The following is a 16016-nucleotide window of genomic DNA, read 5'->3' on the forward strand; positions in this document are numbered from 1 at the left end:
ATGGATTTAAATGCATTACAAATGAAAATCTCTTTAAAAAGGTTGACTGTCAGCAGGATATCACCCTCTTATACTAAATATATGAACATATAGCTCTTTCAAAAAAGGTCCAGCAATACCTTTACATGACTAGTCTGTTCATCAGTTACTAAGAAATCTGCATTTGAATGGATATGAGGCTGAGGAGCTATTTGTAGATCTGAAGCCTCTGTCACTCCAGCTCTCTTCCCCACTGCCTCCTCCTACTGAGACTCATTTGCCTGAGGTGACACAGCATAGAGGCTATTGGGAAAGCAGGAGGAGGCAGCGCTGGGCAGGGAATGGAGGCTTCTGGTCTACAATAGCTCTTCAGAGTCATCTGCAAATCAGTTCAAAACACTTATTTCTTAGTGATTGAAGAACGGACTAGCCATATAAAAGGTAACGCTGGACTTGACTTTGAAACAGCAACAAATTATTTGAGGAATGAAATCCTGGTGACAGAGCCCTTTTAAAATAACTTTGCAAAATTGACCTGGGTGAGACCTACTTGGCCTCTCCTGATCTATAAACACAATATTTGCAGTAAAACAAAGTGTCAACATGACATGTTCCTTAAAAAAAAACAAAAACAAAAAAGAAACAACACACAAAACTTCATAGCAATAAGTACACAACATAAGCCACAAATTGTTTGGATTTGAGAAACATGATAAATGAGTTGGTTTGGGCTACGGACAAAAGCCTGCAGTAATAATATGTAAATACAGGCTGCCGAGTCATGACAGTGTGCTGTGTACACGCTATTGTGATCACATCGGTGTTCCCAGTATGAGCGTGCGGTCACAAGACCACATGCAGGCTTTTTGCATACTTACAGTCATGTGCCAACTAGACTTGTTGGGCTTCTCTGAATAGAGAAGCCACATGGGACTGGTTGACACAAGACTTCAAGTATGCAAATTGCAAAACCGCTCACTTGCATCAGGAAATCTTGACTGAATACAATCTGCAAGCTGTCACAATTTGACAGTCTGCAGTCACATAGTATGATTACAGACTTTTGTCCCAAGCCCGGGCAGCCCCTTTATAGCATCTAATCAGTATTCACTTACTGAACAAAATTAGTACATTATCTTTAGAAACAATTGGCAGCACATGTAGTTTACTAAAGATCAGGCGGCCGTGAGCTTCTGGCCACATTCACACCAGGTGTTTTCTTTATTATAATTTGAAAGCAAGAAGTGCATTTACAAAGCATAAGATTCTGCCATATCTAAGAGGCCTTACAAAGACCGAAGATACACAGGTATTGTTAAGCTAAGGCACCTTATTCCTGTTGCTTTTTTAATCTTAGTACATTTAAATGACCCTCAAGTCAAAAGTGAATATTTGACTAAACAAGACAAGTATAACAACATGAGTTAAATTCTTTCCAGAACGCCTTTCTCTGCAGACAAATGGCAGCGTGAGGACATCGGGTATGTTGGCTATACAATGTCCCCAGTGGTAAAAAACATTTTTGACTGGAAGGTCGATTTAAAACATCTTAAAAAGGAGGAGGTTTCTCACAAAAAGTTCATTCTAAATCAATAGATCCTGGAATAATAAGTTCCACAATTTGATGTGTTCTTGTGGTGAGATATAGATACAAATAAATAAATTATATATATATATATATATATATATATATATATATATATATATATATATATATATATATATATATATATATATATATATATATATATATATATATATATATATATATATATATTTGTTGTTTAGATATATATATTTATATATTTATATATAGGGAGGACATCCAATTGTGGAAATTATTATTCTTCCAAGATCTATTGATTAAAATTAACCTAACTTTGTGGGAAAACCCCTTTAATCACATCATAAAATAAATATATAAGTTTTCTGACATTGATCAATCAGAATGACATTTTCTTTATATAGATGTTAGAAAATACAGCTTCACTGGGACCCCATATCTTGGTTCTATACACATTTACAAGTTAGGACGCAATGTTGGATTGGAAGAAATAGTTTATTGGAGTGGAGTGCTTTCGGCTTGAGGTCAAGTTATAAAATTGTTGAAGATAAAAACGAATAGTATTAAATAAAATAAGAACTCTAGACGAAGCGAGTGCTTTACAGGTGTATAAGTTATAATCCAAAAGGCATCTTCAGGTGTAAGGCCACTTGTGCTTTGCAACTTAATTCTGCAAATAAAAAAAAACAAATAAGGGTTAGATAATCTAGAAACAGATGCAGTAGTATAAATAAAGAAATAAAGGCTGTCTCTATGATTATTTTAGGATTTGATTTTTTTGTTAAGAATTCTTGTCAGCACAAAACCTAGGTTGAACTAGATGGACCTAGGTCTTTCTTCAACCTATGTAACAAAATGGCTTAGGCTGCTTTCACACATCCGGTTTTTCCTGTGCAGCACAATCCGGCGCTTTGCAGAAAAACCGCAACCGTTTTTTTTTTTTTGCCGCTGGTTGCGGGTTTTTTTGCATAGACTTTCATTAGTGCCGGATTGTGCCGCATGGGCTTGCGTTCGGTCCATTTTTTGCCACATGCGGCGGATTTAGCCGATGTGGCGGCCGGATGGAACGTTGCCTGGCACGTTTTTTTTGTCCGGCAAAAAAAAACCAACAAAAAACGCATCGTGCCGCATCCGGCCGATGCAGCGCGATTTGCAATGCATGCCTATGGACGCTGCATGCGGCGTCCTGCGGCAAACACCGCATCCAGACGCCGCATGCGTTTTTTTCCCACTGCGCATGCTCAATAGCGTGCCGCAAGCGGCAAAAAGCGGACGGGCCGCATAACAAAAACTTATGCAAAGGATGCGGTTTTGTCGCCGCATCCGTTGCATAGTTTTTAGAGCCGGATTGGCCGGCTCTGCTAAAACCGGAGGTGTGAAAGCAGCCTTAATTCCAAGCAGAAGCACTGAGTGCACCCTTTGTGTGCCTGCGCAGTTCAGTGCACCTTCCAGCAGTGCCCTTCTCTGGCTTCTGTAAACTCAGAGCTTCCCAAGTAGATGGGAAGGGCAATTGATCTGCCAAGAAAGCACTCAGCGTCTGTGCTTGGTTTGCACAGTCTTTTATGACACTAATTAATATTAACTGCAGACAGTCATTTAAAATTGCATTGAACAATAGCTTCAAAAGGGATATGTGGACCACTATAAAAAAGGAACTTTGCAAGAGCCTCAAAATCATAATTAAAGTTTCGAAGGTGCTTATTAACCCCTTAGCGACCCATGACGTACTGGGTATGTCATGGATCGTGTGAGGTTGATCCCCGCAGCCTGCCCACATATCAGCTGATTTCAACAGCTGACATGTGTGCCTGCTAGTCGCCAGTGGAATCGCTTCCACCGGCGACTATTAACCCCTTACATCTCGCTGCCAAAATCTGGCAGCGAGATGTATATGCATGCCGCCATTATGATGACTTACACCCCCCCCACCCCCATCGGAAGTCGTGACGTGATCACGTGACTTCCAGTGGTTGCCCCGGTAGCACAGGGTCATGTGATGACGCCTGTAGCTAACATGAGTCACTTACTCTCAATGCCGGAAAATTGCCGGCATTGAAAGTAAAGCAGCATATGCAAATCTCAGCTCTGTAGCTGTGATCTGGAGATATGGAAAAGCAATCAGATTGCTGATCCATATAGTCTTCTAAGGGACCTAGTAAAATAAGTAAAATAGAAAAATAAAAAAAAACAAAACAAAACCTAAGTTCAAATCACCCCCCCTTTCGCCCCATTGAAAATTAAAGGGTTAAAAAAAATAAAAAAAAATAAAAAAAACACACACATATTTGGTATCGCCGCATTCAGAAATGCCCAATCAAAATATAAAATCAATTATTCTGATTAGTAAATGGTGTAGCGGAAAAAAAAATTCAAAAATGCCAAAATTACGTTTTTTGGTCACGCAAATTTTGCGCAAAATGCAATAACAGGCGATCAAAATGTAGCATTTGCGCAAACATGGTACAGTTAAAACCGTCAGCTCGAGACACAAAAAAATAAGCAGTCACTGAGCCATTGATCCCGAAAAATGAGAACGGGTTTCGGAAAATGGCACAAAATGTGCTCCACTTTTGTTGGACAAACTTGTCAATTTTTACCCTTTCGATACAAGGAAACCTATTCATGTTTGGTGTCTACAAACTCGCACCGACCTCAGGCATCACACTGACAGCAGTTTTACCATGTAGTGAACGTGGTGAATAAAATATCCCAAAAACTATTGTGCGATCACACTTTCTTTGCAGTTTTTCCACACTTGTCGTTTTCCAGCACACTATATGGTAAAACTTATGGTTTCATTTAAAACTACAACCCGTCCTGCTAAAAACAAGCCCTTTTAGGGCAAGATTGACAGAAAAACTAAAAAAGTTACAGCTCTCGGAAGAGAGAAAAAAAAAAAAAAAAAAAAGGAAAACAAAACGCCTGGAGACTTAAGGGGTTAAAAGGGGCATTCATTTTATAACATGTTCTGCCATTTTCTACTTTTTAATCTGTTAACATCTTTGCTTGCAGTGATTCAAGAGTGGAAATCTGCCCACGTCATGTTACACGATAGAAGACAGCTGGTAACTGTACTGTGACAGTGCCCTTCCTTCCCTCCCTTTAAATGAACAAGATGAGTTTTCTATCCTAACAGCGGTCACCCGGGGACCAGAAATGTATTGCTTCTTCGGCAGTTACCTCGCTGTTTATCAAGTTCAGCACATCACCATGCACTCGGCTATACAATTCTTCTCTTGTATTTGTGCCATCAAGTCGTTCTATAAAGAAAAAGAAAAATATGGGTGTTTTTTTTTGCCACATTAGCATTTGCAGTCACTTTATTCATAAAAGCACACCTACAAGCACTTACCCACAACTACATTCATTTCCTCCATGATATTTTTGTGCTTCACATACATTGGCCAGACATGGCCATCAAAGAGTCCCGGTGGATCTGGAACTGTGTAATTTCTGGAGCTGATACAAATGAGACATCAGAAGTCAGAAGATGTTACAGTATAAAGAAATAGAAGAGGAGATTGTGCCGTGTCCTGGCTATAAGGATACAGAAATGAGCACGTGTGGATCTATATACTATGCCAGAGGAAGAGCTGAATTCCTCTTCCATGTTATTATACTACAATGGTGTTTCACCCTTCCGCAGGATGACTACGTGTAGAAATCCAGGAGTAGCGGTGGTTGTAGACATCAGAGATTGACGTGCAAAGATAAGGTTTTAACTTTTAATTTTTTTGGAAACTCAATTGCTGTGTGGCGCTGCTCACTTCTTTGTTGGATGTGAGATCCTGATGACATTAAGAGCCCACGTGGCTGCCGAGACATGGGCATTATTGGCATGTATCGTGCATGTGGCCTGTTCATTAGAGAAGATGTGTACATGTCTCAGCAGGGGTGTGGGTTGTAATGTCATGGCCACCAGTTACCCCTATTTAACTTCCTTTTTTTTTTTTATTTAATTTACATACAATCTGACTGATGCATTATTGCATTTTTGTGACACTAAACGATCATGCACAAGATTCAAAAGGTAGCAAATGTTTAATCCCTTTGTGCACCGTCAAAATGGTATGTAACAGTCCGGGTGAGCATGTATGGTGCAGGCTCTGGAGCTGGGCCCATTTAAGGCAGATGCACTTTAAATTTGTAGGCTTTTAGCTCGTCAGAGGCACCATCTTGTGACTAACTTCTGACTGGAAGACAGAAGTTAGGTCACAAATAGAGTTGAGCGGATTGCCAATAATGCGGGTCCGGCGGATCCATCGCGGGTTGTTACAGAAGTCCGGATCCGATATCCGGCCCCATGTAAGTCAATGGGGAGCGGATCTGGGACACAAGAGAGTGAGCGGAAAAAAAAAAAAAAAACGAACCCGGATCGTGCAGCCGGATTTCCGGATCCAGGTCGGACAATGAAACCGCGCAGATCCGGACTTTTACAGTTCGGGTCCGCTCAACACTAGTCACAAACTCTCAATACAAGTCTATGAGAGCCAAAACGAGGCTTTCATAGAAATGTATAGGAGTTATGACCTGAGTGCTCCATGAAACACTGGAGCTTCCAGCGTGTCACAAATCAAAGGGAACCGACCAGAGTAGTGGTGATAGAAGATGAAGCCACCAAAGGTGGACTATCATACAGAGGGCAGGGAATTTAGATTTAGAGCACCACTTCAGGGTGCAGTATGAAAAAAAAAAAAAAATAAAACCCAAAACCCCCCCCCCCCCAAAAAATTCAGTGGTGCTTTAATAAGTATTAGGTTTAGCGTCACATCAAAAAGGTTGCCTTATCGCTGTTGGTGCGCTGTTATGGATTTCCCAAGTACCTTCATTTTAAATAACAGAATTGTAGTCTAAATTTAATATATTCGATACACACACACACACACACTTATTACTGTCAGTGAGCAAATACAGGAGCCAAGCAGGAAGCTCATGTCACAGTAGTTGTTCTCAGAAGACCCTGATATTTAGAACCGATATCGGGGCAGAGCACTAAATTCCCAACATTTTAGATATCTCGATTCCTAAATCTCTAGTCTTTCTTGGCACAGCCATCTGATTTCACAGAACTTTGCACACAGACGTTACAAGATGTGACGTATCCCACACTATAGCCGATTACACCCCTGAATCCGACTATGAAGATTTTGGCTGTTTCTTGGGTGATAAGAATACACATCGTGTTCTATACTATTCTGGTACATGATGTCTCTAGATAGGAAAGGTCACCCGGTCACATTGTTTTAAGCTATCCCGTGGAATGACTAAGCAAGACTTGAGATCTCGATCAGAACTGATGTAAAGCCTTGCAATAGTTACCAAAATGAAGAAAGTCTGATAAAACATATGATAAATGTGACAATATGGTTAAATAAAGGGGAACACAGTTTACATGTAAAAAAAAAATAAATTAAAAATAAAATAAGGGGGTGGGGGGTGGTGAAGGGGGAACTCCAGGTACATGGCTATCTTTATATGAGTAGAGCAGTGTGATAGAAGGGGATGGCTCCTCTGACCGCAGTATATCACTTAAGCCCCCCTGGCAGTACATGACACATATGCTGAGCTCAGTCAGCGCCAGCCGCCGTGTATCCAGAGCCAGGCGGTACTGCTGTAGAATGCTGACAGCACAGAGCCTCACCCCCAGCCCGCTAGCAGCTGTCTCTTGTGATATTGTACAGTGCCGCGTCCTGCCATTAACCCTGGGCATGCCAGAATCACAGATCTGTTATCACCGCTTGCAAGTCTGCTCTTACTGAATGATTTTTATGCCTATAATCAATGTAGATTACTCCTAACATTACATTCTTAGGCCCCTTTCACACGTCAGTGATTCTGGGACGTTTGTGCTTTTTTTTAAACGTACCAGAATCACTGACATACGCAGAACCATTATAATGAATGGGTCTGCTCACAAGTCAGTGATTTTTCACTGCACGTGTCTCCGTGCAGCGTACCCGCGTGTGCGTGATTGCTGCACGGAGACATGTCCATTTTTTTCTGGCATCACTGATGTTCCACGGACCACGCAGTGGTGTGATCCGTGAAACACGTGCAAGAAAAAAAAACGTGCTTTTAAAATAAACATTTTAACTCACCCGGCTCCAGCGATGTCCTCTGCAGCCCGTGCAGCTTGCTCCTTCTGTGCCGGCTGATTACTGTCGCGTATATTCATTATGCGCGACACAGCCGACCCGGAAGCAGCTGCTGCAGGGGTCACCGCCGGCCGGATGCTGCGTTGCGGGAGCGATCAGCACCATGGACAGCGGGAGCGGGCGCAGGTGAGTGAATCTCTAAGTGCAATCACGGGCCACGGAGAACGGAGCCCGGATTGCACTTAGACAACCCACGTGTGCCGTGATTTTCGGCACACGCAGGGACATGTGCGTGTTTTACACGCCAGTGAAAAACGTCACTGTTTTTCACTGACGTGTGAAACTGGCCTTAGGGCGTAAATAGACAGCAGACTTATTAAAAAGTCCCGTCCATATTTAGAACATCCGGCCCGTGAGCAGTGCTTTAATAATAACCTATTAATACCATTAATAGATTGAAGAGAACATATGACATTGTGTCACCCTCCCTGACATGAATTACTGCTACAGAAAATGCTCAGGCAATGATATACAGTAAGCCTAAATGTGCAAAAAAGGGAAAAAGAAGCTTCTATTACACAAAGAACAGGGGGGAAATTAGTGTAAACACAAAGGCATTTATTACCTCCTTCTCCTCTTGCATTCATCGTAGGGTATCGAGATAAAATAACGGTGTGTAAATAATTCAATCAGTGGTCTGCAATAGGAAAAGAAAAATAAATATATATATATATATATATATATATATATACACATACATACATACATATACATATACACACACACACAAACACCGGTATAAAAAAAAGTATAAAAAAACAGTCAGTCAGTGCCAAACTACTATGAAAAATGTAGAACAAAATAGGATAGAAGTGTTAAAAAAAATCTGAGGTTTTACACTGAGAACTAGAATTGTTATTTAAAGAGGTTTGCTGCTTTATACTAACATAATTGTAAGTCTGTGGGCCTAACACATCAATCACACCAACATGCTGCTATGGCATGAGAAATCAATCGCAGATAGACACTGCACACGGTGGCTCAGTGGTTAGCACTGCAGTCTTGCAGAGCTGGGATCCTGGATTCGAATCCCACTAAGGACACCATCTGCAAGGAGTTTGTATGTTCTCCCCATGTTTGCGTGGGTTTCCTCCGGGTACTCCGGTTTCCTCCCACACTCCAAAGACATACAGATAGGGAATTTGGATTGTGAGCCCCAATGGGGACAGTGTTCCTAATGTACGTAAAGCGCTGCGGAATATATGTTAGCGCTATATAAAAATAAAGATTTATTTATATTTATTTTATAGTTTTGCACTGGTGCGAGTGCAATCCAATGTTTTATCGGATTGCACTCGTCCGTGTAAACTGCAAGTGGAACCAAGGCTTAATAGTAGTAATAAGTGAGCAGTACTATGCTCGATACTCGTAACGACATTTTGACGCTCGGATGGGCTCGACTCATTAACCCATGGAAGGTCTTTGCATTTTTCTGGAAGATCATCTGGAAAAACTTCCATTATTATCAAGTCGAGCCCATCTGAGCATCAAAATGGTGAGTACTGAGCACCTGAGAATGGTAGTGCTTGCTCATCACTAAACCTTAGGCTATGTGCGCACTAGAAATAAGAAGTTTCTCAAGAAAATTTCTTGAGAAACTTCTGGGAGTGAAAGATTTCCGGACCTCCGGAAAAAATCCGCACCAAATCCGCATGCAAATTTGACGCGGATTTGCCGCGATTTTCCCGCGGGTGGTTCCCTGCGGATTTTTGCAGGCTGTACTGCCGAAATCCGCAGGGTACCTGCGGAAATAATGGACATGTTCATTTTCTCAAGAAAGTTTCTCGAGAAATTCTTCTCGCGGAAATTTCTTGAGAAAAATCCGCACCAGTGCGCACAGCTTTTTTTTTTTTCCATAGAATTTGCTGGGAAATGTCTGCACAAAGATTGCAGACATTTCTCAAGAAATTTCCGCGGCAAATCCGCGGGTAAAAAGCTCTAGTGCGCACATAGCCTTATACTGTCTCATTTGCATTGGCCATTTAGGACAATAAGAGAAAAATCGCAAATTTCATAATAATTTGAAACGTGTTGTACATATATAACACACACTCACATTCAGAATTAATCCTTTGTTAAATTAAAAAAAAAATTCTATTGTACTTTAGCGCACACTGTATATTAATACTTAATGAGTGTAAATCCACTAGGATTACTTGACAAACTAAACTATTTACCATACATAGAGCATGATGAATAAATATGATACATAGAGCCCCAGACCTGTGTGTATACAGAACATACCACCATAAACTAGAACCCATACAAAAAAACAATCAGAAACCGCACTTTTTTTTATTTATACAGTGATGTTTTTGATATGTGGACATACTGCCATTATCTGTACGTAGTAGTGCCTGTATAATAGGGATTCACACATGCTCCCCATTGTGGCTCAGAATGAGAATGGGTTTATTACACAGAGCTGCTTCTGGGCTACAATATTGGCCCACGGGGACACATAGGGGTCCGTGTTATGTAATATGACCTGTGATCACAACTCTTCTCAGCAGATCACCTGTCCTGCTAGCTGGATTTCTATATGGCCGCTCTGTCTTCATCACATAGGAATCTGGATCTTTACTAAAGGATAAGTGATCCTGAACTGTATAAAAAACCTACTCATAGGTGTAGAGCAGAAATCCTTCCACGACCAGGATATGACAAGGCTCCTGCTCCTCAATTCCTTGAGGTGTCTCGCTTTCAGGAACGTTGTTAACTCCGTGAGATCGCTCAAACTTCACAGGATCCTTTATCCAGGCTGTAATGGTTTCAATCATGGCTTCAATATCCAAAGCACTTATCACTAGAAAGGAGGTAAACACAAATTTTTAGGATGCGAGCCTATTCCAGGGGAACTCCGTTCTCATGTATGGTCAGTAACAGCATCCCACCATCACCAGTAATGTAAAAGTAGTGGAGCAGCCGGCACCATCTTACCATCATACTGCTTAAATCCATCTTCAACCTTGATCTGGTCCTGAGGCTGAAACAGTGATCAAAAAGAAAAATATACAAGAGCATTGTCCATATGAAAGTGTAACATACAGCAGACTGACGGAACGTGCAAAGCGACCAGGTCAATTCCCAGCAAAGCGACCAGGTCAATTCCCAGCAAAGCGACCAGGTCAATTCCCAGCAAAGCGACCAGGTCAATTCCCAGCAAAGCGACCAGGTCAATTCCCAGCAAGATATAAGACCTGTTTGTGGTTTGTGTGTCTAAAGCCTAAAAATTAGAAAAACGCAGAAGCGCTAAAACATATCAATACATGCCACTATAGCATTATAGTAGCATTATAGTAGTTTCCACTGATAACCTATAATAATGACTACTGTAGGGCAACGAGTATACAAAGGTCCAATGCCAACTATAGGGAGGTACGAATTACAAAATTGACTACAAATAATTCAATGTAACTAATTTCTAGGGATGATCGTATACCTCAAATATTCGGCTTCGCGAATATTTGCCGAATAGGTCGCCGCTAGTCGACTATTCACGAATATTCAATACGCATTGTAAGTCTATGGGAAAACCGAATATCAACTGTTCGTAACTATTTGGGCTTCCTATAGACTTACATTGCGCATCGAATATTCGCATCGCGGCGACCTATTCGTCGGATATTTGCGAAGCCGAATATTTGAGGTATTCGATCATCCCTACTAATTTCCTTATAGACATTTGTAATATAGGTTGACGACTTCATATTTATACTAAGAAAGAACAAAAAGAGGATAATTCACATTATTTACCTTAAAGAAGTCATCTTGATGTACAACACAGCAGTTGGGCAGAGACTTTATTAGTCTGTTAGTCAGAGTCGTCTTCCCACCGTTGGTTACCCTAAAAGAAGGAGCGGAGGTGAGGAATACAGAGCGGTTATCGCACAGTAAATCCATCTGCTCTATTCCAGGAGCTCCGGTGTTACACTAAGGAGTTCTGCGCGCCCAAGTGTGTATATAAGTGTGGAACATGGGGCATTGATTACAGAACACGCACTGCAGAGGCGGCTACATTACTGATCGTCCATGGATGAGGAATGGCGATCCTGTACGTGGTCCCCAGTGCCAACATGTAACAACCTGTTCAGAAATTCAGGCCCGGGCCTCCCACGGTTCTGCTGAACTAAGGTCAATACGTAATCTGTACAGAACACAGGTGGTCCGGGTACAGCCGGCATGTTATACTGCATTCTGTAGAAGTCTTGGTGTGTGAACAGAGGGAAAACAGCCGGGCTGCATACTCAGGGCATGCTTAGAAGGCTTTCCACAGTCTGGATCAGTACACCAAAGAGACTCATTGTACATACATTAAACTGTATGGAGGCGTATACCCTTAATATGGAGACCAAAATATATCATTTTACACTTTTGCCCCATCAGGAGCATTGGCACCATTAAAGTATATGGTACAAGTCTTTAGGCTGCTCTGAGCCAAACCCTCTTGCCATAAAATCATGAAAATTAACAATCAAATAAAAAAAAAAACAAATATATTGCTGGAAGTGTATGGTGAATAATTAAAAAAAAAAAAAAAAAAAAAAAAAGGGAAAAAAAGAGGGGGTAGAATTGTAAGGCTGCTTTCACACTTCCGGTTTTAGCAGAGTCGGCCAATCCGGCTCTAAAAACCTATGCAACGGATGCGGCGACAATACCGCATCCTTTGCATATATTTTTTACATGCGGCCCATCCGTTTTTTGCCGCTTGCGGCAGGCTACAGAGCATGCGCAGTGGAAAAAACGCATGCGGCGTCCATAGGCATGCATTACAAATCGTGCTGCATCGGCCGGATGAGGCGCAATGCGTTTTTTTTTGCCGGACAAAAAACCGTGCCAGGCAACGTACCATCCGGCCGCCGCATCGGCTAAATCTGCCGCATGCGGCAAAAACCGGACCGAACACAAGCCCATGCCACAGAATACGGCACTAATGTAAGTCTATGCAAAAAAACACAACCGGCGGCAAAAAAAACCAAACAAACGGTTGCGTTTCTTCTGCAAAGCGCCGGATTGTGCCGCACAGGAAAAACCGGATGTGTGAAAGCAGCCTAAGGGAATCAGCAGGAATAAAACAGGAGCAAACAGCGGCCACATCTGACCGGGTGCGTGAGATTTCCATCTATAGAGGCACAGTCTGATCTGTGCTTCATGCAGGGATCAATAAGAAGGATTCCAGGGCTACGGCCATAACGTCATATTCAAAGGATCCCTTATCCCTGCCTGAAAGCCATGATAACGTGGCAAGCCAGATCAAGGGTGTGTCAATGCCAGGGAGACAATGACAAGGTGCCTCAGCGGCAATTACTTCACTTTTATTATTAAAATATATAGGAAAATAAAAATACAAAAAGATAAAATTAAAAATTCTGCACTGCAAGTGGGATCAAGTTACTACGTCAACTAGTAACCTCCATATGTCCATGGCAAGCATTGTTGACACATTGACCACAAGGATCCATGGTTGTGATCGCACACAGGGCAGGTTCCGCCACGTACAGCCACAGCACACAGGGCAGGTTCCGCCACGTACAGCCACAGCACACAGGGCAGGTTCCGCCACGTACAGCCACAGCACACAGGGCAGGTTCCGCCACGTACAGCCACAGCACACAGGGCAGGTTCCGCCACGTACAGCCACAGCACACAGGGCAGGTTCCGCCACATACAGCCACATTCAGACACAGCACACAGGGCAGGCTCCGCCACGTACAGCCACATTCAGACACAGCACACAGGGCAGGCTCCGCCACGTACAGCCACGTTCAGACACAGCATACAGGGAAGGCTCCGCCACGTACAGCCACGTTCAGACACAGCACACAGGGAAGGCTCCGCCACGTACAGCCATGGTCAGACACAGCACACAGGGCAGGTTCCACCACGTACAGCCACGGTCAGACACAGCACACAGGGCAGGTTCCGCCACGTTCAGACACAGCACACAGGGCAGGCTCCACCACGTACAGCCACAGCACACAGGGCAGGCTCCGCCACGTACAGCCACGTTCAGCCACAGCACACAGGGCAGGCTCCGCCACGTACAGCCACGTTCAGCCACAGCACACAGGGCAGGCTCCGCCACGTACAGCCACGTTCAGACACAGCACACAGGGCAGGCTCCGCCACGTACAGCCACGGTCAGACACAGCACACAGGGAAGGCTCCACGACGTACAGCCACGGTCAGACACAGCACAGGCTCCACGACGTACAGCCACGGTCAGACACAGCACACAGGGCAGGCTCCACGACGTACAGCCACGGTCAGACACAGCACACAGGGCAGGCTCCGCCACGTACAGCCACGGTCAGACACAGCACGCAGGGAAGGCGCTGGTGACGAACTTGACATTGAAGGTCTCTGCTGGAGACTCCATTGTCTGGGTTTCCTGTTCTGCAGCCTGGATACAGTCAATATTTGGCTCCATTAGCACAGCGCTGCCCCGGGCTTCCTGGTAATGGTGGACTGTACCTGTGATCCCAGATCATTGTCAGATTGTGTGCTGGAAACTTTTACAAATTGTTCCCAAACAAGAGCGTGCGGCCAAGAAAAAAGGAGGGAAGCGGATGACAGATGGCAAAGATACATGTACATTATGGGATTAAATGGTAATATATGGGGAATTATCTGTACATGACCATAATCCTGACACCCCAGACCCAGGGCTCTTGATGTGTGGAAATGATGACACCTGTCAGGGGTCCCCAGTTTCCTACCACTGCTAGAAGATCACAAAGGTCTCATACCTGAAGGGACCAGTCCTGCATGAATCAGCACTACCCCACTGTAATCTGGGGACCACCACCCCCCCCACAGCACTACAACTCCCAGCATGCCCAGACACACAGCATGGGAGCTGTACTTCTGTAACACAAAGGTCTAGCATGGATGGAGCCCGCAATCACTCACACATGCTTCTTACTATCCTCAGCTCAATCCCCGCAGGCATTACTATGCTGGACTTTGTAGCAAGCAGCAGCTGTTGCAGAACCTCTTGGATTTCGCGCGTGCGCAGTCACTCACCCGCCAATGCCTACGATGATCTTCATAGCGTGTCTCTAATCACCACAATCCACAGGAAAAAAAATACAAATGATGGAAAGTAGCAAAACCCTAGAAAAACGCAGAGAGCAGAAGGAGAAGTCACCGTCAACTACTTAAAGAAGCATCCATTATAACGAGAGCAGCGCACACCCGGACTGTCCGCGGCAAGGGAGAGACGCGAAAGGACAAGAGCGCGCAGCGGGCAGGGCGCGTCAGGTGCGTCTGCTCTGCCATTGGTCACTCACGAGGGCGGAGGCGGGGTAACGTGACGTCATCATCCTCTCACAGCAGGGACATGCCACAAGAGGGAGCCTGTAATCCAGCACTGGATGACCCATGGTCGTAATATTGGCGCTATACTGCATACAGTGCGCTAATATAGTGTACTGTACAGGGGATTATAGTGTACACAGTGCGGTGATATAGTGTACTGTACAGGGGATTATAGTGTACACAGTGCAGTAATATAGTGTACTGTACAGGGGATTATAGTGTACACAGTGTGGTAATATAGTGTACTGTACAGGGGATTATAGTGTACACAGTGTGGTAATATAGTGTACTGTACAGGGGATTATAGTGTACATAGTGTGGTAATATAGTATACTGTACAGGGGATTATAGTGTACATAGTGTGGTAATATAGTATACTGTACAGGGGATTATAGTGTACACAGTGTGGTAATATAGTGTACTGTACAGGGGATTATAGTGTACACAGTGCGGTAATATAGTGTACTGTACAGGGGATTATAGTGTACATAGTGTGGTAATATAGTATACTGTACAGGGGATTATAGTGTACACAGTGTGGTAATATAGTATACTGTACAGGGGATTATAGTGTACACAGTGCGGTAATATAGTATACCGTACAGGAGATTATAGTGTACACAGTGCAGTAATATAGTGTAATATACAGGGGATTATAGTGTACACAGTGCGGTAATATAGTGTACTGTACAGGGGATTATAGTGTACACAGTGCGGTAATATAGTGTACTGTACAGGGGATTATAGTGTACACAGTGGGGTAATATAGTGTACTGTACAGGGGATTATAGTGTACACAGTGCGGTAATATAGTGTACTGTACAGGGGATTATAGTGTACACAGTGCGGTAATATAGTGTACTGTACAGGGGATTATAGTGTACACAGTGCGGTAATATAGTGTACTGTACAGGGGATTATAGTGTACACAGTGTGGTAATATAGTGTACTGTACAGGGGATTATAGTGTACTGTACAGGGGATTATAGTGTACTGTA

General features: G+C 43.3%; 1 protein-coding gene across 1 annotated transcript; it reads right to left on the reverse strand.

Annotated features, from left to right (window-relative positions):
- Positions 1-2019: 2019 nt before the first annotated feature.
- On the reverse strand, positions 2020-14934 carry LOC142301740 (nicotinamide riboside kinase 2-like). Its single transcript, XM_075342759.1, has 8 exons — positions 14725-14934; positions 11455-11545; positions 10639-10684; positions 10321-10504; positions 8264-8335; positions 4896-5002; positions 4724-4803; positions 2020-2213 (listed from the first exon to the last, which is right to left on the reverse strand). The coding sequence occupies exons 1-8, from the start codon at positions 14748-14750 to the stop codon at positions 2208-2210; spliced, it is 612 nt and encodes a 203-aa protein (XP_075198874.1). The 5' UTR covers positions 14751-14934; the 3' UTR covers positions 2020-2207.
- Positions 14935-16016: the final 1082 nt, after the last annotated feature.

The sequence above is a fragment of the Anomaloglossus baeobatrachus genome, chromosome 4, assembly GCF_048569485.1.
Source record: "Anomaloglossus baeobatrachus isolate aAnoBae1 chromosome 4, aAnoBae1.hap1, whole genome shotgun sequence".
NCBI lineage: Eukaryota > Metazoa > Chordata > Amphibia > Anura > Aromobatidae > Anomaloglossus > Anomaloglossus baeobatrachus.